The 24,932-nt window shown below is 63.2% G+C and overlaps 1 protein-coding gene across 2 annotated transcripts; it reads right to left on the bottom strand.

Moving 5' to 3' along the window:
* Nucleotides 1-393: 393 nt before the first annotated feature.
* On the bottom strand, nt 394-24,087 carry Nadsyn1 (NAD synthetase 1). Of its 2 annotated transcripts, XM_048361030.1 has the most exons (21): nt 23,920-24,087; nt 23,063-23,123; nt 21,259-21,375; nt 17,345-17,398; nt 16,968-17,057; nt 16,195-16,246; nt 15,547-15,635; nt 15,314-15,431; nt 14,885-15,016; nt 12,512-12,586; nt 12,058-12,182; nt 11,498-11,546; nt 10,190-10,292; nt 9,497-9,665; nt 8,933-9,068; nt 8,652-8,758; nt 5,403-5,534; nt 4,898-4,967; nt 2,331-2,459; nt 1,561-1,737; nt 394-534 (listed from the first exon to the last, which is right to left on the bottom strand). In XM_048361030.1, exons 1-21 carry the CDS (start codon nt 24,002-24,004, stop codon nt 451-453), a joined length of 2,154 nt encoding a protein of 717 aa, XP_048216987.1. In that variant the 5' UTR covers nt 24,005-24,087; the 3' UTR covers nt 394-450. The 2 variants fall into 2 exon arrangements, with proteins under 2 accessions (XP_048216987.1, XP_048216988.1); XM_048361031.1 differs by lacking the exons at nt 21,259-21,375; nt 23,063-23,123; nt 23,920-24,087 and having other exon boundaries at nt 16,195-16,242; nt 17,345-17,388.
* Between the last annotated feature and the right edge of the window lie 845 nt (nt 24,088-24,932).

Genomic DNA, 24,932 nt, shown 5'->3' with positions numbered 1-24,932 from the left:
AGGCCCGGCAGCGGCTGGGGGTCCCCTCCTGCTCGTGGGAGCCCCCCACCACCCCGGAGAGCGGCCCACAGCTCAGCGCCGCCTACTTGCCAGGCACCAGCACGCTGCCCACCCCCGGGACCTCCCCAGCCGGCCGGGGCCTCCCCCCCACCGCGCAGGGGCACAGGCACGCGCAACGCGGACAACGACTCGATGACAGAGCCCTCAGGGGGACCCCGCCCAGCCCCTGGCTGGCTCTGGGGGGAAGGGGACGGGGTGTCAGGAGGACGTCGAGGGCAGCTCCGGGCGGGGAGAACAGCTCGCTTTATTTCAGCTGACTCGAAGGAGCTGGCAGGACATGCTCATGCTCTCTCTCTCTCTCTCTCTCTCTCTCTCTCTCTCTCTCTCTCTCTCTCTCTCTCTCCCCCCAGCAAATCCTCCCCACCGTGGGGCTGTGGCAGGGGTGGGGCCTCAGTCCCGGCCGTCCACCGCCCCCGTCGGCCCTCGGTCCAGGTCATTCGGGTCCTGCTGGGCTTTCCACTCCAGCTGCAGAACCTGGAGAGAGACGCCGTGAGCGCCCGCTCCGCCCGAGCTCAGCACCCACGACACCCAGGCAGCCGGGCGCTGGGGCTCACGCCTGTCCCCCGAGCCACTCAGAGGACCGAGGGGCCCAGCCGGCCCAGGGAGGAGAAGCTGTGAAACTCTTAGCTCCGATGAACCACCACAGAGCGGTGAGTGGAGACGGGACTCAAGAGGGGGAACGCCAGCTCGGGAGTCAACAAAACAACAAGCCAGATGAGAGTCCTGAGTTCAAATCCCACGACTGGCACCACCCACACCACGAGGAAAGGTAACAGAGGCCAGAAGGCTGGCTGGGGGCCGGCGGGGGCGGGGCAGGGCGGGAGCTCGCGGCAGGTGCTCAGCGCCGCACAGGGAGGACGCTGCGCAGAATCAGCAAGAGAACCGAGCACAGGTGCTCAGCACTCCAGGGGGAAGGCGGGGCCGCGGGCATCAAGCAGCCCGGCTGGGCCAGTTCGGGATGAGTAGTTTTTCCCTCGAGTCTAGGACTGGAACTCGCGGTCCGGCGCTTTGTCTCCCAGGCGGGGAGTCCAGCACCTGAGCCCCACCTCCCGCCTCCCACGAGGCACGTTTGGAGCCATCATGAACTACAGCATGAACCCTACACAGAACTTCCGGGGGGGGGTGTCAGCAGCACCAGGACTTGAACTCAGGGCCTTAGCTTTTTCACTCAAGGTTGGCGCTCTACCACTTGAGTCACAGCTCCACTTCCCGCTTTTTGGTGGTTCCCTGGAGATAAGAGTCTCACGGACTTTCCTGCCAGGGCTGGCTTGGAACCACAATCCTCAGATGTCAGCCTCCCACGTAGCTGGGCTGACAGGTGTGAGCCACTGGCCTCTAGCGATACCATGTTTATCAACAAAACAACTAGACCTCCACACAGAAGCTTTAAAGCCACGTGACCCTCGGCAGGACAATGGTGAAGGGACGGGCCGTGGACGCGGAGCCGTCCCTCCCGGGAGACAAACACCCGTGCCCGGGGAAAGGGCGGCGCCAGCCCACCTGGGTGTCGATTCTCTGGAACTGCCAGGGCCAGGCCGAGTTGTACAGGAAGGGCCGCAGGTCAAACCTGTTGTCATCAGGGCTGTAGTTCTCCGCGTGGTAGGCGGGCGTGAGCGTGGTCATCTTGTGTCTGTTCATGGAGTACTTGGAGAAGAACCTCTTCACCTTTTCAGCCACCTGGTGGGCGAACAGGCAGGCAACACATGGGGCCCCAAGACGGCAGGGCCGCGCGTCTTGAAGTTAGTGGGGATCCTTTCTCTGTGTGTGTGTGTGTGTCTGTGTGTGTGTGTGTGTGTGTGTGTGTGTGTGTGCACTGACACCAGGACTTGAACTCAGTGCCTCAGGTTCTCCCTTGGCTTTTTCCCTCACGGCTGGCAGTCTACCACGGGAGTGGCAGCTCCCCATGCAGCTTTTTGCTGGGTCCCTGGAGGTAAGTCTCAAGGACTTTCTTGACGGAGCTGGATTCAAACTTGGACCCTCGGATCTCAGCCTCCTGAGTAGCAGGGATTACGGGTGGGCGCCGCGAGGGCCTGGCCGAGGCCTGGAGGCTGGATTCTTCCTCGGAGTGACAGCGCCCCAGCGCAGGGCCCTGGCTCCCTCCCTGAGCGCCCAGGTCCCTCGGGAAGGCCGGAGAAGCACAGGGCTGCCGACCCCAAGGTCGTGTGCCACCTCCAGAGGGGGTGAGCCAGCCCCAGCAGGCCAGGACAAGCAGCCGCCCACAGGCAGGCGGTGCTGCCCACGGCCCCGCGGCCCCGGGGCCCCGGCCTCACCTGCCTGGGGCTGCAGGTTTCGGCCCACATGTGGAGCAGCTTGCAGAACATGCTGTAGGGCCCCGCCTTGGCCGTCTTCCTGAGCCTCCCGAGGACGGACAGCTCCGCGTAGGTCAGGCCCATGTCCTCCTGCGGGGGTGGGGACGCGGGTCACCCGGCACAGGCCGGCTCGCTGGGCACCGGGTGGAGGAGAGCGGAGGCCCGGGAGGCACGGCCTCGTTGCCCAGCACCTTCCCATGAGGTGTGACTTGGCGTGGGGACTGAAGGCTGCGGGGTGACGCGTGGCCCCCCTGAAGGGCGCGTTCCTGCCCTGTGCATCGTCACAGAAGCCTGACTCGAACAGGACTCCGCGGGGGCTGGTAAGCTAAGGGTCGTAGGATGCAGTGACCGTGGATGTCAGCGGGTTCCAAGCACAGGGACAGGTAATTAGGAAGGGTCAGGGGGCAGACAGGAGAGAAATGTGAGAAGACCTTCCACGAGAGAGTTTTATTAATAATTAAAGTACTTCTCACAAAGAAGTGTCCGGATCAAATAGCTTCTCAGGATTTCTGCCAAAACTTACTTCACAAACTCTCCCCCAAATCAGAAGAGCAGGGAATACCTCCTAACTATTTCTTTGGGGCCCATATTTCACTGAAACCAAACCAGACATCAAAAGAGAAGAAAACTACAGAAAAACATCCCTCGTGAGTAGACGTAAAAGTCCTCCGTGGCAAAACAGCTGTTACACCATGACCACCACAGATCTGCCCCAGAAATGCAAGGTTGGTTTAACAGCAGAAGGTTACTGGAAGAAGTGTGGTGAGGTTTAGCGCCCCCTTATGACTTGAAAACTAAAGAAACTAGAGATGCAAGGGAATGCCATCAATATGACAAAAGGCAGATATGCACAACCCCCAGCTAACTCCACACTTAGAGGGGCTTGTCCCTAAGTCAGGAATAAAACAAGGATGTCCACTCTCTCCTTGTCTATTCATGGCTGTACCCCAGCTCTAGCCAGGGGTGTAGAGGATATAACAGAAGGCATCTGGCATGGGAAGGGAGGTGTCAAGCTATCTGAACGTGCAGACAGCATGGCCTTGTAAGACCTCAGTGTGCTCACTGAGAAGCTACTGGAACTTAGAAAGGACTCAGAAATGTTGTGGGACATGAGATCAATACACGAAAATCAATTGTGCATCTCTAATCTCACAACAATCAACCCCCAAACAAACTTATGAAACTATTCAATTTATAATGGTATCAGAAACAGTAAAATACTTTGAAGTAAGATCCCCCCCATCCCCCTTGTAGTCCTTTTCTTTTCTTTTTCCTTTTTTGCCAGTCCTGGGGCTTGAACTCAGGGCCTGGATGCTGTCCCTGAGCTTCTTTTGCTCCAGACTAGCATTCTACCACTTGAGCCACAGCGCCATTTCCAGCTTTGTGTGTGTGTGTTTATGTGGTACTAAGGAACTGAACCCAGGGTTTCATGCATGCTAGGCAAGCACTCTACCACCGCGCCACATCCCCAGGCCCTGAAATAAGCTTTCAAGTAGAAACTTATATCCAAGAACTAGAAAGCATGGTTGAAGTGCAAAAAGTTAACTTAATGAGAAGACACCCCAAGCTTGTGGACCGGCAGATGTAATGCTGTCAAGATAGGATATGCTAACGGATCACAGGTTCAAAGCAATCCTTACCATGATCCTGGCCAGAGGGTTTTGTTTTGTTCTGCTGGCACTGGCAAAGGGATCTTAAAACTCATAGGTGAAGAGCTCAAAATGATTTCAAAACCAAAACCAAAATGAGAGCACGCGCACTTCCTCACTTCAGAACTTATTACAAAGCTACAAGAACTTGGAGAGTGTGGCTTGAGGGTGAAAACACAGATCAGTGGAACAGAATCTGGAGTCCAAGAATCACCTTCCACTTACTTAGTGAATCCATTTTTTCCACTGCGCTGTCAAGATAATTCAAGGGGACACACACCCATCTTGCGTGAAATTAACCCAGTGAGACCACAAGAATTCAAGGGGACACACAACCATCTTGCGTGCAATTAACCCAGTGAGAACACAGAGAATTCAAGGGGACACACAACCATCTTGCGTGCAATTAACCCAGTGAGAGCACAGATGTCACTGTAGAGCTAAGGCGCTTGGAGGGAGAGAGAGCAGCAAGTGCCCGGGACCCCAGCAGGCAGGAGGGTCTAAAGTGAGGACCCCCGGCCTCCGGTGGCTGACACCCCAGCTGATGGCTTAGGAGTCAAAGGTCATCCTGACCTGGGTGAGGACTGAGCATTCCCCGAGGCCACACTGAGGCGTTGGGGGGACTCCACCCCCAGAGCCTTGCGCCTCGCCCTCCGCGGGCCATCTCCCCACCCCCTACCAATGCCGCCGGCCACAGCACGGGGGCTGACACCGAGGGCAGAAGCCCAGCCGTGACACTGGCACGCGTGAGCCCAGGCCCAGATGGACCGACATCCCCAGACGGCTCCGAGGAACAGAAAGGAGGCCCGGAAGCCATCCCGCCCCGCCACCCAGGGAGCGGGCGCGGTGGGGGGACCGCGGTGGGGGGACCGCCGTTACCTCATCTGTCTGGGACACCTGTCCGTCGGCCAAGGGCTCCAGCTCTGCGGTGGCCGGCGCCGACAGCACGCTGTGGTCAACACAGAGACACCAGTCAGCACGGCTGCCAGCGGGTGCAGAGCCTTCCCAGCGGACCCCAGGCCTGCGGTGCCCAGCTGCCTGGCCACCCCTGGCAGAGCCACCCACTCACCCCGGTCCCGCCCCGCCCAGTGCACGCCCCGCCCAGCACACCCCACCCACTCAGCCCACCACCCGCCTCCCCCAGTGCACGCCCCGCCCAGCGCACCCAAACACCCATCCCCCCCCCAGGGCACCCACTCACCCCTGCCCTGCCCCACCCAGTGCACGCCCCGCCCAGCACACCCCACCCTCTCAGCCCACCACCCGCCTCCCCCAGTGCACGCCCCGCCCAGCGCTCCCACTCACCCCTGTCCCCCCCCAAGTGCACCCACTCACCCCTGCCCCGCCCCACCCAGTGCACGCCCCGCCCAGCACACCCACTCACCCCTGCAGGGCAGGGAGCTGGAAGCGCTGCGCGCAGAACTGGACGAAGGCCCTCAGGTCCGTCTTGCTGACCCCCCCTATGGGGTTGATGTCCGCGCTGGAGCAGTCGTACTTGGTCAGGTAGCCGAGGAGGCTGCAGGGGCGAGAGCTCAAGGTTCCCCAGGGCCTGACAAGGTCCCACAACTCTGGCCAGCACGGGGTGTTGGAGAACTTGCTTCCTGCACGAGTCCAGAGGCCTGGCAAGTTCCAGGGTCCCAGGGAAGCTGCAGGGCTTGGGAGGACCCCTGGGGGGCAGTGCTGCCGGGCTGGGGAGGACCCCTGGGGGGCGGAGCTGCAGGGTTGGGGAGGACCCCCGGGGGGCAGTGCTGCAGGGCTGGGGAGGACCCTGGGGGATGGGGCTGCAGGGCTGGGGAGGACCCCCTGGGGGGCAGAGCTGCAGGGCTGGGGAGGACCCTTGGGGGGCGGAGCTGCAGGGTTGGGGAGGACTGCTGGGGCACGAGCAGGGGACGGGCACGCCAGGGAGGCGTCCGGATCAGGGACCCTGGCTGGGAAGCCAGGGCCAGGCAGCCTGAGTGGAAGGACAGAGGTCTGGGACGGACGGCCATGGCACGTCACCTCATGTGGCAGAGGCGCTGGAACATGCTACTGGGTTCCAGGCCCTGGGCTCCTCCCAGGGGGCACAGGCTGGAGGGAGGGGGCTCTGGCTGAGGAAAGCACCGGATGCTGCTGAATGTGGGTACCAGGGTGCAGGGGCTCCGCGACCCGATCCCCGCCCAGAGCCCAGAAGGCTGAGGACTGCAGAGCAGGCAGGGCCGACACAACTGTCAGCACCAGCGCGGTGGCTCAGCCCCTGGCTGTCACCAGCCAGAGCAGCCCGGCATGGGACAGGCCCCACCCCAACTGTGGCTCCAGCACAGACCACCGCATTGTCCAGACGGACACCCTGCCCACAGCACCGGCGCTAAATCAGCAACGCAAGAGACAGCAAATCCACCTGCCTTGAGCTGGCAACGACTCCCACAGTCTCCCACCTCCGCTGCCTCTAAGGAGCCTCTGGCTTCCCCACCCCAACCTCTTCCGACTTTCCCTTCCCAAGGACAGCAGCCCCAGAGAACGACCCCACGCCCACTCCTACAGGGCACAGGAGAGGGCTGGAGCACAGCCCAGGGCTCGCGCCGCTGCCGGGCAGGTCCTGGCTGGCGTCGGGCACTTGGGCTGGGGAGGCTTTCCACACATCCCGACTGACCACAAGTTTCAGGGGCTCCGCTGTCTTTCCAGGCTCTTTGGGCCTCATGCTTCCCCCCCAACCACACACACACACACACCAGCCCATCCTCCCTTTGCCTGAACAGATCAAAACCACAGCGCGGCCATGGAGTTGAGTCCTCTCAGAGAACCAGACATTGCACCCCACAAAGGCCTTTGTCCTCCAGTTACTTCTGAGAGATGGGGCTGGGCAAAAGACTGGGCAGACAGTGGGCAGCTGAATGGATAAGTGGGCTGGATTGATAGATGAAGAGAGGACTGATGGATGGACGGGTGAGCGGGTGGATGAACTAAAGGATGGGTGGATGAATGGATGAGTGGGTGGGAGGTGAATGAATGAATGAGGAGGTGAATGAACAGATGGATGGATGGATAGATGGATGGGTGGATGGATGGGTGGGTATATGGACAGGTGGATGATGGATGGACAGATGGATAGATGGGTGGATGCATGGGTGTATAGATGGGTGGATGGATAGATGGGTGGATGATGGATGGACAGATGGATAGATGGGTGGATGCATGGGTGTATAGATGGGTGGATGGATAGATGGGTGGATGATGGATGGACAGATGGATAGATGGGTGGATGCATGGGTGTATAGATGGGTGGATAGATAGATGGGTGGATGGTGGATGGACAGATGGATGGGTGGATGGACAGATGGACAGGTGGATGGGTGGGTGGATGGATGGGTGGATGGTAGATGGACAGATGGACAGATGGATGGGTGGTGGATGGATGGATGGATGAATGGGTGGGTGGATGGGTGGATGGTGGATGGACAGATGGATAGGTGGATCGATGGGTGGATGGACAGATGGATAGGTGGATGGGTGGGTGGATGGATGGATGGGTGGAAGGTGGATGGACAGATGGATAGGTGGATCGATGGGTGGATGGATGGGTGGATGGCAGATGGACAGATGGATAGACGGATGGGTGGGTGAATGGATGGATGGGTGGATAGATGGATGGGTGAGTGGATGGAGGGGTGGGTGGATGGATGGATGGGTGGATGGATGGATGGGAGGACAGACAGACGGATAGATGCATGGGTGAGGATGGATGCGTGGGTGGGTGGCTGATGGATGGACAGGAGGATGGGTGGATGGGTGGACACACTGATGAATGACACACTAACAGAGGACTGAAGGGACAATTACCATGACCAGTGATGACAGTGGTAACGAATCCTGTGAAAGCCCTCCAGAAATAAGGACTGAGGTCATAGTCAACCAGGTCCAATCTGTGTCTGCATCTCTTTAAAGCATGCCCCCGGCTCCGGGTCTCCGTCTACTAAAGCACATAGCTCCTGTCTGAAAGTGCTCATCCCATAGCTGGCCTGTGCCACGAAGGAAATCTCCTTTCTCCACCCTTCAACAAAGAAATGAGTTGCCAGATGCCAGGGGCTCGGCCTGTAACCCTCGCTACGCAGGAGGCTGAGATCTGAGGACTGAGTGAGGTTTGAGGCCAGCTGGGGCAGAAAGTCCATGAAACCTCATCTCCAGTTGACTAGCAAAAAGCCAGAAGTGGAAGCGTGGCTCAAGTGGTCGAGTGCCAGTCTTGCGTGAAAAAGCTAAGGAGAATGCCTAGACCAGGCCCTCGTACCCGAGCCAAACATAAGAGCACCAGCCACAACAGCGACGTGCTTTCCAGGAGGAACCTACACGCAAAGGAGTAGAGCAGGGCGCACTCCAGCCACCAAACAGGTGGGTGGGGGCGGGGGCCTGGCGGGGCACAGCACAGAGGGGGCTCGGGGTGGGGGGGGCAGGCGCCTCAAGAAAGCCAAGTCCGCCCAGCCCGCCTCCTCCAGTCAGGCGAGAGCTGCCCTGTTGCCACGGTGACCAAACGTGCAGGGCCGACCCGGACGGCGGGCATCTCCTTCCTGCAGACCTTGCCCACACCCAAGGACCCGGTCGGACGAGGCGGGGACAGTCGCCCACAGAGATCTGGGGTGTCCAGGGGCCAGGCCACACCCACCTCTCGTCCACGTTGGTGGTTCCGAGGACCAGCAGGCCCCCACGGGAGCCCCGGGACCAAAGGCTCAGTTGAGCGAACAGGTAGGCGATGACCATCCGGATACGAGCCTGGGGCGGGAGGGGAGGCGGGCGGGCTCATCCGGGGCAGGGGCCATGGCAGCTCCAGGGAGACCAGAAAGGCTCACTCTGGAACTTTCCCTCTGCCCTGCGCCACCCCCACCCCCGTCCCCCGGGGTCAGCGTGCCCTGGGCGGAGCCCGCCGCCCCAGAAGGCAGGAGGCACCTGCACATTCTGCAGGGCCAGGTTCTCCCGGCTGCTCCCTCCGCACGCGGCGAAGGCGGGGCTCTTCCCCGTGACCAGGCTGAAGATGCCCAGGACGGCCCTCACGGCCGGGTCGATGCTGAGACCCACGTGGTAGCTGGAGGAGGAAGGGGGCGTGCCCACGCGTGAGGAGCCGCCCTTCACCCCTGCTGGACAGCCATCTACGGGGCCGAGGCCCGGGCCGTTCCACGCAGCGGAGCAGTCCAGCGTGGGGGGACGGGACATGTCGGGGGGGGGGTCCCCACACACCAACCTCCTGCTCGGCAGGCTTGTGTCTCCCCTCGCTGAGCAGGCCCCTCCCACAGCCGGGCCCAAGGACGGGGACCAGGGGAGACGGCACGGGCTACAGCTGCGGCGTGCAAGCCTCCCGTGAAGAATCCCTGGAGTCTGGCTCAAACCCAGCAGCAAGGGGAACCCCACCCAGCTCCCAGGGGCGCCCCGACTCTGCCGTTTGCAGAGCGTCCACCGAGCTCCGACGCATGGCCGCCGCCGCCGTCCCGGGCTCGAGGGCCGGGCCTGCGCTACCTTCCGATCTGCTCGGCCAGCTCCCGGGCCCTGCGGCACGTCTCCTGGGAGGAATTCTCGCTGGCCATGTAGCAGGTGGTCAGCAGGCGCCCACAGAGCTCCCGCGGGTCCTGGGGGATGTAGCCGCTCTGGTCCACGATGAGCCGCACATCAGCCAGCACCTCCTCATCTGAAGACCCAGACAGAGACAGGGCAGGAAGCTCCTTCCCGCGAGCCCCGGCCACAGCCCCCCCAGCCACGGCCCGGCCCAGCCCTCGAGGTCGGTGCCCTTGCAGCCTTGTCACGAGCCCCTTGGCATGCTCTCCTGGGCACCATGAAGCTATCTGCAGCCAGGTGCCAGTCGCTGCTCCAGAGGCTGAGGTCTGAGGCTCCAAGCCAGCCCAGGCGAGAGAGTCTACGAGAGCCTCATCTCCAGCGAGTCACCCCAAAGCCAGAGGAACCGCGGCTCAGGCGACACAGTGCCAGCCTTGAGCGAAATGAGAGCCGAGTTCAAGTCCGGAAACCGGCACGCGCGGCGGAGCCGTCTGCGGTGCCCGTCACGCCGCTGTGGGGCAGAGCCAGGGGATTGGGCTCGGGCTCCCAGCCCAGGACGGGCTCAGCGGGCTTCCCTGTCCCCAGGTGAGTGGGCAGGACCGCAGGGCCCCCCTGGGCTCCCGCCCGCCCCGCGGCCGCCAGGGACCACTCGTCACCTACTTCCGCGGCTCACGGCCTGGCACACCTGGCGGCACATGGAGTAGACGATGCAGGCGGAGGCCGCGCTGTCCAGGCCGCCACTCAGGGGCAGGAAAAAGCCGGCCTGCAGCGGGAGGACCGCGCTGAGCTCCACCCCGCGGGCCCAAGAGATGCCCAAGGCACCCGCGCCCCCACGGGCCCGGGGAAGGGGGCACCGCGCATGCCAGGGGGCATTCGGAGGGAAAAGACCTGCCCCTCCCCCCCCCGCAGGCCTCACGCCCAGCCTCCACCCGGGAACTCCCACCAGGCCTGATGGCCAAGGGCAGGGCCGGGCGGGGCGGGCACCCCGGCACGCTGCAGGCCAGTGCATGAAACCCCTGCAGCCTGCACCCATCAGGCCTCTGGCGAGTATGGACAAGCTGTCCCCAGAGGCACAGGGAGCTGCACGCATCCAAAACACACAACCCAGGCCAGGCTTGCGCTACTCAGGAGGCTGAGAGCTGAGGATCGAGGTTCAAAGCCAGCCCAGGCTACAAAGTCCACAAGAGGCCTATCTCCCACAAACTACCAAAAATAAATAAATAAACAAATAAACAAGCCAGAATGGGAGCTGCGGCTTGAGTGGTAGAGCTCTAACCTGAGTAAAGGCAGCTCAAGGACAGAGCCCAGATCCCGAGTTCAAGCCCCAAGACCGCCCCAAGATTGGCACCACACACACGCACACACACACACACACACACACACACACACACACACACACACACACACACACACACACCCTACCCCTGCCAAAGTCAGGTGTATTGGTTCTCACCCATCATCTTGGCTACTTAGGAGGTTAACGGGAGAACTGTGACTTGAGGCCAGCCTGGGCAGAAAAGTTTGCGAGACCCATTTTCAACCTGCAGCTTAGCACAGTGGTGCGCTGCTGTCATCCTAAGCTCCCTGAGAAGCTGAGATGGGAGGATCACGGTTCTAGGCCAGACATAGACAGGAAGGTCTGTGAAACACCATCTCAGCAGAAGAAGCCAGACAGCCTGGCAGGCACTGGCCAGCCCAGCAACTACAGGAAGCCCAAGCTAGGTGGATGACGGGCCGGGCATGCTCTCAGCAGGAAGGGAGCCAGTATCTTAACAATGACAGGCCAAAACCTGTCGGGATGCGTGGCTCGGCAGTACAGCACCTGCCTAGCAAACATGAGGTCCTGAGTCTAAACTCCAGTACCACCAAAAAAATAATAAGTAGGGGGAAATCAATCCCCGAGCAGCCTGTCGTGCAACTCGAACCAATCTAGAAGACGTTGAGCTGGCTGGAAACAGGCCGCCTTACCTGTCGGCTTCGTCTTAGGAAGTCCCAGAGCCAGCAGGCAGGCCCAAGACTGTGGAGAGACCAGACGGCCAGTGTGGAAGGGGCGAGTCCAGCCCCAGGGCAGCACCCCTGGGTAGCTGCCCCCGGGCAGGCCCCCAGCGGGCCAGCGTCCCCACCCCAGGCTCCGCGGGGCCTGGCCTCTGCCAGCTAGCTCCCTCCGCCAGCTCCCCCGGCGAGTCCGAGCGCGTCTGCGCTCAGGCAGGCCTGGGCAGTGACCACCGCCGCCCCATGCAGAGGAGGGGGACACAGGGGACCGGGCCTCTGCCAGCACCCGCCCAGCACAGGGGCCCAGCCTGCGGCCGCCCAGGGCCCACCTTCGCAAGCCCAAGGAGACGATCATGGGAGGCTGGCGACGGCGAATCGCCATTTGAGGTGGGCCTAGGAGGAAAGGCGACCCGGGCCCCCAACGCCCAGGGTCCACCTGGGAAGGCGCCGGGCCCCTGCTGCACCCACTCAGTGCAGACCTGCCCCCCGCCAGCCCCCGGGGGGAGGGCGGCTGCCAGCCGCCCCCGGACACCCACCTGATCTCCTCCTCGGGGCTGTGGTACGTCCACGGCACGGGGGCAGAGACGGGCTGCAGCAGGTCGTCAGGGCACGAGAGGGCGAAGTCCACCTTGACCCGGGGGTAGGGGCTCACCCTGCTGGCCTGGGGGTGGACACGAGGCGGGACACGTGACCCCCGCCTTCCGGTGCCGGCATGGGTGAGGGACACCGGCGTGGCCGAGCCCTCGTGGTGCCCGGGGCCTGGCCTGGGGGAATAGGGGCCCGTCGGGTCCAGAGCCACGGGGGGAGGGGGGGTGAGGGCTGCGGAGCACCAGGCTGCAGCACAGCCCCGCCCTGCACCGGGGGTCTCGATGCACTGGCCCGGCCTTCGACCTCCCTCCCAGGGCAAACGCCCAGTCCCCGCGGGGCGCTCCCTCCACGCCCGCGGCCGCCCCAGCGGCGCCCACCGCACGGAGCCCGCCGGGCGCTCACCGCCAGGTTCCGGGACGAGATCTCCGCCCGGTAGCTCCTCACGTCCTCCAAGTCCAGCGTGGCCGTCAGGACCTCCTGCAGGGAGAGCGGAGGGAGGGCGCGGCCTGTCGCGGGGGCCACGCGGATGGGCCACGGCAGGGACGGGTGACACGCCACGCGGCTGCTGTAAAGCTGGGCGGGAAGCAAACCCGCCGCGGGGTGCAGAAGGGAGTTCATTGAGGGGGCGCGGGAAGCAAACTGCCAGCCACACAAGATGGAGGCGCGGGGAGACAGAGGGGACGGAAGAAGGGAAAAGAGAGAAAAGAGCGAGAGAGAGTAAGCGAGGAAAGGAGAGAGAGCGGGGACCGTGTTGAGCCGGATCCTATAGGGAAGGCGGGAGGTGTGGCCAGGTGGATTGGATGTGAGCTCAGAGAAGGGGGAGGTCACGGCCTCCGGGTGTGCCAGTTACCTAGGTAACGCGGGTACTGGGCGCAGACTTAAACAGGTGGGGGGCCTCTGCCTGGAGCCCTCCCGGGGTGACCTCACAGCTGGATCCTACACCGTCTCCTCCGTGGCCGCCAGAAACACCACCGCGTTCGGATGTGTTCTGGAGAGCCGGCCATTGCCGCGCACACGCGGCTCCTGCACTGAGGGTCTGCGGGGCTTCCAGGAAAGCGGCCCCCGCTTCAAAGTCACGCAAAGTGGGCTGGGGATATAGCCTAGTGGCAAGAGTGCCTGCCTCGGATACACGAGGCCCTAGGTTCGATTCCCCAGCACCACATATACAGAAAACGGCCAGAAGCGGCGCTGTGGCTCAAGTGGCAGAGTGCTAGCCTTGAGCGGGAAGAAGCCAGGGACAGTGCTCAGGCCCTGAGTCCAAGGCCCAGGACTGGCCAAAAAAAAAAACAAAACAAAACAAAGTCACGCAAAGTGAGGCTCCTTTTCTGCCCGTGCCTGTGGCTGTGGAGTCAGGGTGGCTGAGGGGCTGCAGCCGTCCTGCAACCGCGAGGAGCAGCGGCCGAGGGGCCGGGCCAGAGGGGGCCCGAGCTGCGGCACCCTCGCCCGGACAGGCCGCCCGCGGCGCAGGAGGCCACGCCAGCCCCGCGCTGAGCCTACGCGCAGTAGGGGGCTTCCGGCACGTTCACGGTCGACGGCGTTACGATGACGATTCTCATGCTTTGGCAGTGCTGGGGTTGCGGCGGGCCGGCGCTTGCCAGCCAGGCCCTCTACCCCCCAGCCCCTCAGGTCTTGATCACGTGGCTCCTCCTGCCTCGGCCTCCTGAGGGGCTGCCCTGCAGGCAGGCACGGCCTGCGCCACGTGGTGTTACTTCCACGGAAGCCGAGTCCTAATCACAGGCTGTTCTAGGATTTCGCGTCACTAAAAGCCAGTGTGGGCCCGCGTCCTGCCGCTGCGCCCCACGGCGGCTAACCACGGGGGACACCTGGCTCCCCCGGCGCCCGCCGTCTTTGCGGTGCCCAGTGCCAGCGGGTCAGCACCGAGAGGCACGGCTGTAACGACTCCCCCCCCCCCCCCCCCCGTCTGCCCTGGCTTGGGCTCTTCCTTATCTGTCACGCAGGGGGGGGCAGGCAGAGCTCGTCCAGAGCCCCGCCCCCGGCCTTCCGCTTCCCACTGCCTGACAGCGCCACAGCGCTGGCTCTGCTCCCCGCCCTGGGGCCCTCTGGGGGTCCCCCCTCCCAGTCACGCTTGCCGTCCGGCTGGGACGACAGGCACGGGCCCCAGAGAGCTCGTGTGACGATCGAGTCTTAAAACCTTCTGCCAGCCTGGCCTCAAACTGCGATCCTTCCAACCTCTGCCTGGAGCAGGCAGGGTTACGGCAGCTGACTCTGGTACTTCTTACAGCAGCAACGACAACATTGACAAAAATCACTAAGCACCACTGTTACGAAGCACGGAGGGGCCGAGCCGCCTTTATCTGAAGGGCTCGGCACCGGACGCGGTTGGCAAGCTGGGGCCACAGCGCTCATTTTGGTGCTTGCTAAATGCAGATCCCGAGGGCTCTGCTCTGGGACCCAAGAGGCTGGACCGGCGCTGGTCAGCGCGGCCCCCGAGGCCCCCCACGTCCTCAGGGAGCCCCCGGCCCGTGTTTCGAGGGCAGCGCCCAGCGCCGGTCACAGGCCTCTGCTCCGTGCCCACTGCCCACGCTCCACGTGACCATGAGGCCCGGGCGCCGCGTCCCCAGCTGAGCCCAAGCAGCCAAGCCGGCCGTTCTCATCTCCCGTGTCAGCCTGGCTGCCACCTGCCGCTACTTGCCACCCGGCGGGGACCACGGGGAGGGGGCCGCGCAAGGGCGGCACGGGCCCAGACCACCGTGGGGGGACCCCAGGCAGGGGTCACCGGGAGAGCGTGACACGGTGCCTCGACGCGGCCCTTACCACATCGTCCAGCGAGAACTGCGCCCCCTGGGCGACGATGCTGCCGTTCATGGCGACCATGGCGCAGCCGTCATAGTAGAGCCGGTCGCCGTCGCAGCCCTTCTGGTTGGCCAGCAGGTAGATCCCACCGTTCTGGACGCGGCCAGGGTGGCGCGGTTAGGGTGCCGGCCGCCGTCATGGCGACGTGCACCAAGGCGGGGACGCAGAGCCCAAGAGGTGCTATCTGTGTCCTCCCGGAGCCGCCATGGGTCCCGTCACCCCAGCCCCCCACACAGGCCTCCGGGGGACCCCAAGCCCCAGCCCCCCTCCCGGCAGGGCCTCCGCGGGACCCCAAGCCCCAGCCGCTGTCTCCCCCCACCCGCAGGACACACAGACGACCCCGGCTCTGTCCCTACTGCGCCCGCACAGCCCCCCCCCCGTGGTGCCCACCTTGGTGGTGGCCATGGTCACCAGGTCCACCCTGGCGTGGGCTTTGCGCAGCGTGTGGTGGCTGCCCGAGGCGTTGGTGAAGATCTCCACGCCGTCTAGGCCCATGTCGACGTGTGGGCTGCAGACAGGAGCGCGTGGGGGGGCGCCGCGGGGCTCCCCCTGCCCAAGCGCACTCCCGCGGCCGCCCCGCCCCGCCCGCCCCCGACGCCGGGCTCCCCGGGACCCTGGCTGACCTGTGTGGCGTCCAGAGCTCCTCGCAGATCTCGCTCCCGATGCAAGTGTCCCAGGTGGCCAGCACTGCGTCCCCGAAGGGCGCCGTTTCCTGAAGGTGAAGGTGAAGGCGGACGAGGGTTGGGGCCCACCGCCTCGGGACCCTGTGCGCACCCCAGACCCAAGAGGCCGCCACGCAGGCCAGGAGCCACCCCGTGTCATCCCCCACCTGGGACCCGTCCAGCGAACGCCACGGGGTGAGGACCTCGTCGTGTGCCCGCGCCAGAGCCTGCCCCACCCCGACACCAAGAGGCGCAGGACCCGCCCCCACGGACGCCGTCTCCGCCCCCAGCAGGCCAGGCCCCGCCCCCACAGGCACTGTCTCCACCCCCAGCAGGCCAGGCCCCGCCCCCACAGGCACCGTCTCCGCCCCAGCAGGCCAGGCCCCCTCCCACAGGTGAGCTCTGCAAGGCCCGGAGAAGCCCCCCAGAACCCATGTGCGTGGCTCCTGTCCTGGAGCACTGGCTAGGCTGCCCATCCTGAGAGGTGGCCCTCAGTGCACTTCCACAAGTCTCTCCTCTGCTTGTTTCCAGGGCTTTCTGGGGCTATCTGGGTGCATTCCCGCCCCGCCCCCCCCCACGCAGGCCGCACCTGCTGTGCGTTAAACGCACCTGGTTTGTCACGTCCTGTAACATCCGGGGGAGGAAGTACTCCTCTATCTGCCTGGGAAGAGGGCGCAGCGGTCAGGGACGGTGGTCCGGGAGACAGGATGGCAAAAATCATGACCACAGGCCGGTGCCACTGGCTCGCGCCTGTCATCCCCGCTGCTCAGAAGGCTGAGATCTGAGGATCATGGCTCAAAGCCAGCCTGGGCCCTGCCAGGGTGTGCCACTGGCACTGTCTTAAGTCCCTGAGACTCTTACATCGAATCAGCACCAAAACTGCAAGTGGCGCTCTGGCTCAAGTGGCAGAGTGCTAGCCTTGGTCAAAGGGTCTCAAGGACAGTGCCGGGCCCTGAGTTCAAGCCCTAGCACTGGCACCAAGAGAAAAAAAGAAAGCAGCGTGTTCACAAGGGAGGTGCGTGTCACGGAGTCCCTCCACAGTGAGAACAGGCGAAGGCACCCGGAGCACAGCTTCCACGGCAGGTGCCAAGGCCCAGGTTGGTTCTGGTGCCTCAGAGGCGGCCGGAGGCTGCAGGTCACCTCCTCCCTCCCTCCCCCCCAGCCCCCCCCCCACAGAAGGACCCCTGAGGCCAGTGGGCGGTGCTGAGCGTCCCAGCTACAGGTGCACTGACGGTGCAGGACAGCCAAGGATTGCAGATGGGGCCAGCGAGGGGTCTGGACAGCACAGGCCCGGTCCTTCCTGTGGGTGGGAGGCCACGCCCCTCCCGAGCAGGGCAGACACTGCCCCCGCGGAAGCTCTCCGCGGAGCACCCAGAACTCACCGGCTCCGGGCCCAGGGGGTGAACCAGCGCAGCTCGCGGTAGTTGGCCTGGTTGGCCAAGGCGGTCTTGGGCCGGATCAGCAGGATCCTCCTACAGCAGGAATGGGGTGCTCACACGGAGCCCCCCAGGGCGGGCCGCTGCCACCCAGAGCCCGCTGGAGGAGGGGTCCTGAGCAAGAGACTGTCCCCCTCTGCAAGATGGGTCCCCAGCCAGCGGGGCTGGACGCCCTGTGTCTCCATGTGAGCTGATGGACAGGGTCTTCCTCACCACCCCTAGGTGCCCTGTGAGTGGGGGGGGCTCAGTGAAGCACGGGTCCCCTGGTGGGGATCGGCCTCTCTGGGGGGCCCAGAGCCGGCAGAGGCGCCCGCCCCACCCACCTGTTGAGGAAGATCACTCTGCAGTTGTAGCGGACATTGCGATGCATCACAGGCCTGCGGAGAGAGGGGACGCGCGTGTCTGCACTGTGGAGAGGGGACGCGCGTGTCTGCACTGAGGAGAGAGGGGTCGCGTGTGTCTGGGTTGTGGATTGAGGGGACACGTGTGTCTGGGTAGTGGAGAGGGGACGCGCGTGTCTGCACTGTGGAGAGAGGGGACGTGCGTGTCTGCACTGTGGAGAGAGGGGACGCGCGTGTCTGGGTTGGGGAGAGAGGGGACGCGCGTGTCTGGGTTGGGGAGAGAGGGGACACACGTGTCTGGGTTGTGGAGAGAGGGGACGCGCGTGTCTGGGTTGTGGAGAGAGGGGACGCGTGTGTCTGGGTAGTGAAGAGGGGACGCGCGTGTCTGCACTGTAGAGAGAGGGGAGGCGCGTGTCTGGGTTGTGGAGAGGGGAGGCGCGTGTCTGGGTAGTGGAGAGGGGACGCGCATGTCTGGGTTGTGGATTGAGGAGACGCGCATGTCTGGGTTGTGGAGAGAGGGGACGCGTGTGTCTGGGTTGTGGAGAGAGGGGACGCGCGTGTCTGCGCTGTGGAGAGAGGGGACGCGTGTGTCAGGGTTGTGGATTGAGGGGACGCGCGTGTGCGCTGTGGAGAGAGGGCACACATGTCTGGGTTGTGGAGGGGACACGCGTGTCTGGGTTGTGGATTGAGGGGACGCGCGTGTCTGGGTTGTGGAGAGAGGGGACGCGTGTGTCTGGGTTGTGGAGAGAGGGGACGCACGTGTCTGGGTAATGGAGAGAGGGGACGCGCGTGTCTGCGCTGTGGAGAGAGGGGACGCGTGTGTCAGGGTTGTGGATTGAGGGGACGCGCGTGTGCGCTGTGGAGAGAGGGCACACATGTCTGGGTTGTGGAGGGGACACGCGTGTCTGGGTTGTGGATTGAGGGGACGCGCGTGTCTGGGTAGTGGAGAGGGGACGCGCGTGTCTGCACTGTGGAGAGAGGGGACGCGCGTGTCTGCGCTGTGGAGAGAGGGGACGCGCGTGTCTGCACTGTGGAGAGAGGGGACGCGCGTGTCTGCACTGTGGAGAGGGGACGCGCGTGTCAGGGTTGTGGATTGAGGGGACGCGTGTGTCTGGGTTGTGGATTAGGGGACACACCTGTCTGGGTAATGGAGAGAGGGGACGCGTGTGTCTGGGTTGTGGAGAGAGGGGACGCGTGTGTCTGGGTTGTGGATTGAGGGGACGCGCGTGTCTGGGTAGTGGAGAGGGGACGCGCGGGTCTGCGCTGTGGAGAGGGGACGCGCGTGTCTGGGTTGTGGATTGAGGGGACGCGCGTGTCTGCACTGTGGAGAGAGGGCACACGTGTGTCTGGGTTGTGGAGGGGACACGCGTGTCCGTGCTGGGCGGGCCCACCAGCAGCGTAGGGCCCAGTGTTCTGCGTCCACAGGCTGCTTCCCCCCTCCGGGAGCTCGGGCGCCCGAGGCCCCTCGGTGGCTTCTCAAGCCACATCCCCAAACGCCTGTGCTGCCGGCGAGCTGGCTCCCGCCCGTCAGCCCCGCTACCCGGGCGGCTGAGATCTGAGGATCGAGGCTTGGAGCCGGCTGAGGAGGAAAGTCTGTGACCCTATTACCAGTGACTGAGCAAAAAGCCAGAAACGGATCTGTGGTTCAGGCGGTAGAGCACCGGCCTTGAGGGGAAAGCTCCGAGACGGCGCCCGGGCCCTGAGTTCAAGCCCCAGGCCCAATACCAGCACACGCGCCCTTCCGGCGATAAAACTCAAAGCAGGAGGACAGTCTGCAGATGAAGCAAGTCAGGCGGCTGGTGCACACCCCCTGGCGAGAGTCAGAATCTTTCCCGTCGCAGGGTGGGCCTGACGGAGGCGCCGCTGTCGTCGGGGTCGTCACCCCCTCGCAAGGAGCCGTCAGCCAAGCCACTTCCCGCAGCAAGGGCTGTGTTTCAGGAGCCAGAGGCTCGGCTCAAGTGGTTCTGCGCCTGGGGAACTGTCGTCCTCACCGGCGTGTGCTTTGGCCAGGCGTCCTGGTCTTGCCGGTTGCTATGAACTTTGAACTCGTTTCAAAGCAACCACCTGAGCGAGGTCGTGCACCTCGGTGCTGAGCGGCAGGAACAGAGGCTGCGCGGACCGCCCCCCCACACACGCCTCTCTCCAGGTAGCACGCCCTCTGCAGAACTTTGCCCCGGTGAGTTCTTTCCCAGTGGGTGTCTCTATTCCCACACGACACCCCGGCTGCCTGATACATCCCAACACCCCGGACTGTGCTAGAACTCCCGGCCGCTGCCTCTCTCCTCTGCACGCCCTCCCTCACCTCACCCTGCGCGCTGGCCCGAGGCACCAGTGGCTCTTGCCCCAGCGCGTCTGCGGGAATCGCCTCTCGGGCTCTCTGTAAAGGTGGAAAGATCAGGCCAGAGCCTTGGGCTGCCTCAGGAAAGAGCGAGGGAGAGGTGGCACCAGCCATTGCGTCCGACTCCAGAGAGCAGCTAGAAGGCCCGGGGAGAGCAGAAAGGCTAATCACGGCTCACCATCAGCAGGTGAAGACAGCCAGCCTGGGGCGCCAGGAACACAGCTCCCATGGGGCTGGGCCTTGGCCAAGTATCACTGGCCCGGCTGTTACCAGTCCAAATGGGATCCGAGGTCAGGCGCCCGCACCCCTCCGCAGAGCCCAGCCCTGGCACCAGCACCTCCCACCGTCGCTGCTCCTTGCCTTCCCTCCAACCAGTGCCCGCATTCTGGGTGGGCACACGTGTCTTGGTGCCAGTACCAGGGTTTGAACTTGGGGCCTTGCCCCTTAGCTTTCTCTCTCAAAGCTACCCTAGACCGGGGTGACAGCAGGAAGCATGGCGGAGGGGTGGGGGGCTAGCCGGGCACTGGGAGCTCACACCTGCAGCCCTAGCTACTCAGGAGGCTGAGATCTGAGGATCACGGCTGGAGGCCAGTCCAGGCAGGAAAGTCCATGAGACTCTTAACTCCAAGTAAGCAGCAAAAAGCCAGAGGTGGAATTGCGGTTCAAGTGGCAGAGCACTGGCCTTGAGCAAAAATACGTTAAGGGAGAGTATGATGGGGCTGTGGGTTCAGGCCCCGGTTGCTGGCACAAACCCAGTGCGGAGGGGAAGGAGGGAAGAGGAGGGAGAGGGCAGGCGGGTGAGGGTTTGGGCTGTGTGTGTGTATGGACCTGTCACAAGGAAATCCCCCTGTTCAACGAGCATTTTCTAATTAAGAATGCAAAAGCAGCGAAAGAGAGAAGACAGAGACCCTGCTAGACAAATGTCCCCTCGCGGTGGGGAGATGGAGAGAGAAGGCACACGAGGCCAACAATGAGAACAAGCGGGTGCGGTCGCTCGTGACTGAAACACTAGCTGCTCGGGAGGCCGAGGTAGGGAGGGTCACAGTTTGGGGACGGCCTGAAGAAAACGTTCCTTAGACGCTATCTGTAAAACAGACAGCCAAATGACAGGCTGGAGGCATGGGTCAAGTGGAAGAGTGCCAGCTAAGCAAGCACCAGGCCCCGAGGGCAAACCCTGGTACTAGATTAGAAAAAAACAAAAAAAAAGGACTTCACACCATGTGGCGCTACATGGGTGGACATGTCCTTGTGCGCAGCCCGCCCTGCGGCTCACAGGGGGCCATAAAGCTCTCTGGCTGTGACCGCGTGACGTCACAGTCCCATTCGCACCAACCGTGCTCCTATGCCTGGAAGCTTCCAGAAAAACCTACGCAGTCTGTTTTCGGTGGCTGCCGCGGGGAGTATTTGGTGGTCAGGCAGCTGGGATGGGAGCAAACCCGCCTTGCCCTCCCACAGGCCCGTGAGACGGGGAACCCTGGATGGAGAGCGGCCCGAAATCTGCCCCTGCCCCTCCCCCCCCCGCCCCGCGCCGCCCCCACACCCGGCACCGGCCACTTACATCCCCACATCACAGATGATGTCCTGCGTGACCGGAGACTCCAGGAGGGCCTTCAGGACCTCCAGCGAGTGCAGGAGGGTGTCCGACTCGTAGTAATGATCCCAGCACCCGTAGCCACTAGAAGGTGGGGGGGGAGGGAGAGAGGACCAAGCAGGCAGGGGAGGGTGAGCCAGGCCCCGGGGCCGACTATGTGTGTTACTGGATTTTTTCCAATGCCTCCGGGGCCTTCTGGGGTGCAGCCTTTGGGGGGAGGGGCGGGGCGCACGATAGCACAGGTAGAATTCTATAGACGACACGAGGGGCCCCGCTCCGATCTTAAGTTTTTGGCTACTGTGCCTGCCCTTGGATTTTATCTGTATTTCATTCTGGTGCCCGTCGTAGAGCTTGAACCCCCGGCCTGGGAGCTGCCCCTTAGTTGTTTGCTCCAGGCTGGTGCTCTGCACTTGGAGCCATATTCCTACTTTGGGCTTTGGAGTGGTTAACTGCAGATGGGGGCATCAGAGACGTTCCTGCCTGGACTGGCTTCAAACCACGACCCTCAGATCTCAGGCTCCGGGGAGGATTACGGGCATGGGCGGGCGGGAGCCACAGTGCCCAGCCCACCTGAGATTCCTAGCAGCCCTTCATGGCCCTGTTCTAGGTCCACACAGCCATGACACCTCGAGAGCAAGAGGCACGGTTCAGGGCTCGGGCTCCGACGGTGGTATCTGATTGGCCAGTGATGACCTTTCCGGCCTGAAAATGGTTTGCTGTGGGCCCAGCTTTGTAGGGTAAGCATGACTGTGGCTACGTGAAAGCTCGGGGACAGTGCCCGCACCCTGGGTTCGAGCCCAGGACTGGCACAATAAGCACACTGCAGCACCTGGGGTTCTGACGGGGCCAGGAGCGGGGGGCAGAGGCGGCGGGAAGGAAGGCGGGAAGGACAGTGCCCTCGAGCTTCCACAGGGAGAGCAGTCCTGCGGCGCCCGCGCGGGGACTTCTGCACTCCCGAGCTAGACAAGAGTTCCGCAGTTTTGGAGACAACTCAGTTTGTGGCCCTTGGTCACATCAGCTCCAGGGGCTCTCCCACAGTGCTCCATGATGTTATAAAGCATAAAGACTCAAAGCCGGACTGGGGGCTCACGCCTATCATCCTAACTCAGGCCTAACTCAGGAGGCTGAGATCTGAGGATCGAGGTTCAAAGCCAGCCCTGGCAGGAAAGTCCATGAGACCCTTCAACTAACCAGTAAGAAGCCACAAGTGGAGCTGCGGCTTAAGTGGTGAGTACCAGCGAGCCACAAAGCTAAGGGGCAGCACCCAGACTCTGAGTTTAAGCCCTACTCCTGGCACAAAAAAAAACCCACAATAAAACAAGAGCACCATAAACACTCTGCTCAAGCCAGTTCCTGGTGTTGAGAAAGAAATGGCACCGAGGAGATGCCCCACCCAGGAGCAACTCTGGGCTCCCCTCCCCCCGCGTTCCCAGAATCCTCATTCCCCCTTAGCTCTGGGACCCAAGCATGCCACAAAATGGAGTGAGGAGGACAAGCATTCACACCGCAGTGCAGGGCCGAGGCAAAGTGGAGGACCGTTTCCAGGCCGCTCTGAGGTAGGAACAGACTTGCCCAGCCTCCCTGGGCCTGCTCTGGGCATAAACCAGGCCTGATGTCATGTTGCTGACCACCTCTTAAGGCGGCTGGGCTTCGACACCGCCCTCAGATCTACACATTTTCCACCGGTGGACACAGCTACCACTACATGCCTGCCACAGATATTACCACATAACCAGCTACCACCCAGAAGTAGGGATGGGCTTCTTCTTACCATATTTCCAGTTCTGGTCCAAGCCTGTATCTTGCTCCTTTGCTCTTGGCGATTTCAATACCTACGTGACATACAGAGAGAAAGAGGGGTAATTTCAGTCCCCAGGACGTGACCCTAGCTGTATCAGGTAGGGTCAGTGAGCCCGGCACTGGCGGACTCACATCTGTAAATCTAGCTACTCAGGAGGCTGAGATCTGTGCTTTGAAGCCAGCCTGGCCAGAAAATCCTGTGAGACTCCAAAAGTCTCCAAATAACCACAGAAAAGGCTGGAAGCGGTGCTGTAGCTCGAGTGGTAGAGCACTACCCTTGAGCAAAAGCCTAGGCCAAGCACCCGGTGCCCCCACGCTCCGCGGCGTCCTCTCCCACGCGGCCAGGCCTCCTGTCGAAATCCACCAGACGGCATGGCCACGTACACGTGCACACCCCCGCAGGTTTGTACGGAGGCTGGGGGAGCCTGCACGACGGGCCTGGGAGCGGGCGATGTGGAAGTGACAACCGGCAGGTGCCAAGGCGAAATGCGGGGTGAAGCTGGAGGCGGACCTCGAGTGACAGGGAACCAGTTCCTCACCCGGGCATCTGGTTCCCCCGAGGAAGGGGAGGGACTGCCCTTTCCACCCCAGGACATGGGCTCTGAGGACGGGAGGGGGAACCGGCCAGCGGGGGGGGGGGGCTCAGCGAAGGTTCCCCAGCCGCGTTCGGCCTCCTCTGGGAGGGGGGGGGGCTTCTCCCACGGCTGCCCCCCCTCTCCCCCCTCCCCCCGCGGAAGCCCAAGGTCAGGGAGCGAGCGTCCCAAGGTCGCGGCCCGCGCCCCTCCTCCGCGCCCCGCCCCGCCCCGGCCGGGCCACCCCCGGACCCACTCCTGAAGATGCGCCGCAGGTTGCCCTCGAAGTCCAGCGCCCACTGGTTCAGGGCGCACGCGGCCACCGTCACCTTGCGGCCCATCGCGCCAGGCCTGCGGGCGGGATCCGGCCCGACCGGCGACTCCGGGCCGCCAGCCCCGGCCCACAGCTCCGGCCCACAGCCGCGGCCGCCGCCCCCACTTCCGGGTCGCCCGCCCGGCCCCGCCCCGCCGCCCCGCGGATAGGCTGGAAGCGCCCTCTCCCCGCCCACGCCGGCAGGGCCCTCCTGGCGGCGGGGCGGGGCCTCTCGTCAGGCTCCGCCCACAGAGCGCGGGGGGGAGGGGGGCGGGGAAAGCGCTCAGTGCGCCTGCGCGGTGAGGAGGCTGGGAGACCCAAGCGTCGCCCTGGTGGCGGGCGGCCTGCGCGACGCCGGTCCATTTATTACACATTTCTTACACGCCTCTCCCTTCACCACCGCTCCTGCACAGCGGTCCAGCGCTTGGTATATTCCATTTGTGTTCAGTTGTAAGCATTTTCCCCTGCTGCTGTCAGATAAGCACTCTTTTTTGTTGTGGTTGCCAGTCCTGGGACCTGAACTCGGGGCCTGAGCACTGTCCCTGGCTTCTCTTTGCTCAAGGCTAGCACTCTGCCACCTGAGCCACAGCGCCACCTCTGGTGCTGAGGACTCCAACCTAGGGCCTGTGCATAGGAGGCAAGCACTCTACCACTAGGCCACATTCCCAGCCCTGGACAAGCACTCTTTTCACTTTTAGTTACATTTTCCCCCATTTATGAAGTCATGCTTGCTGGGACTGACAACTTGGAAACATCTTCCCCTTGGGGCAGTTTCAGCCCCTCAACCCCGAAGGGTCTGTTCCCTCCGCCAGAAAGTAAATCTTTACAACCAAGTCCCTGCTGGATGGACATCTGCCAAAAGAAGGACCTACAACTGCAAACATGTATGTTTGGAAAAAGGACCCGAGAGCCACTCTCAGGAATGTGCACTCAACCATGACGTTACAAAACACCAG

This window comes from Perognathus longimembris, chromosome 13 (assembly GCF_023159225.1).
Source record: "Perognathus longimembris pacificus isolate PPM17 chromosome 13, ASM2315922v1, whole genome shotgun sequence".
Classification (NCBI taxonomy): domain Eukaryota; kingdom Metazoa; phylum Chordata; class Mammalia; order Rodentia; family Heteromyidae; genus Perognathus; species Perognathus longimembris.
This window is presented reverse-complemented; position numbering and strand designations above follow the sequence as displayed.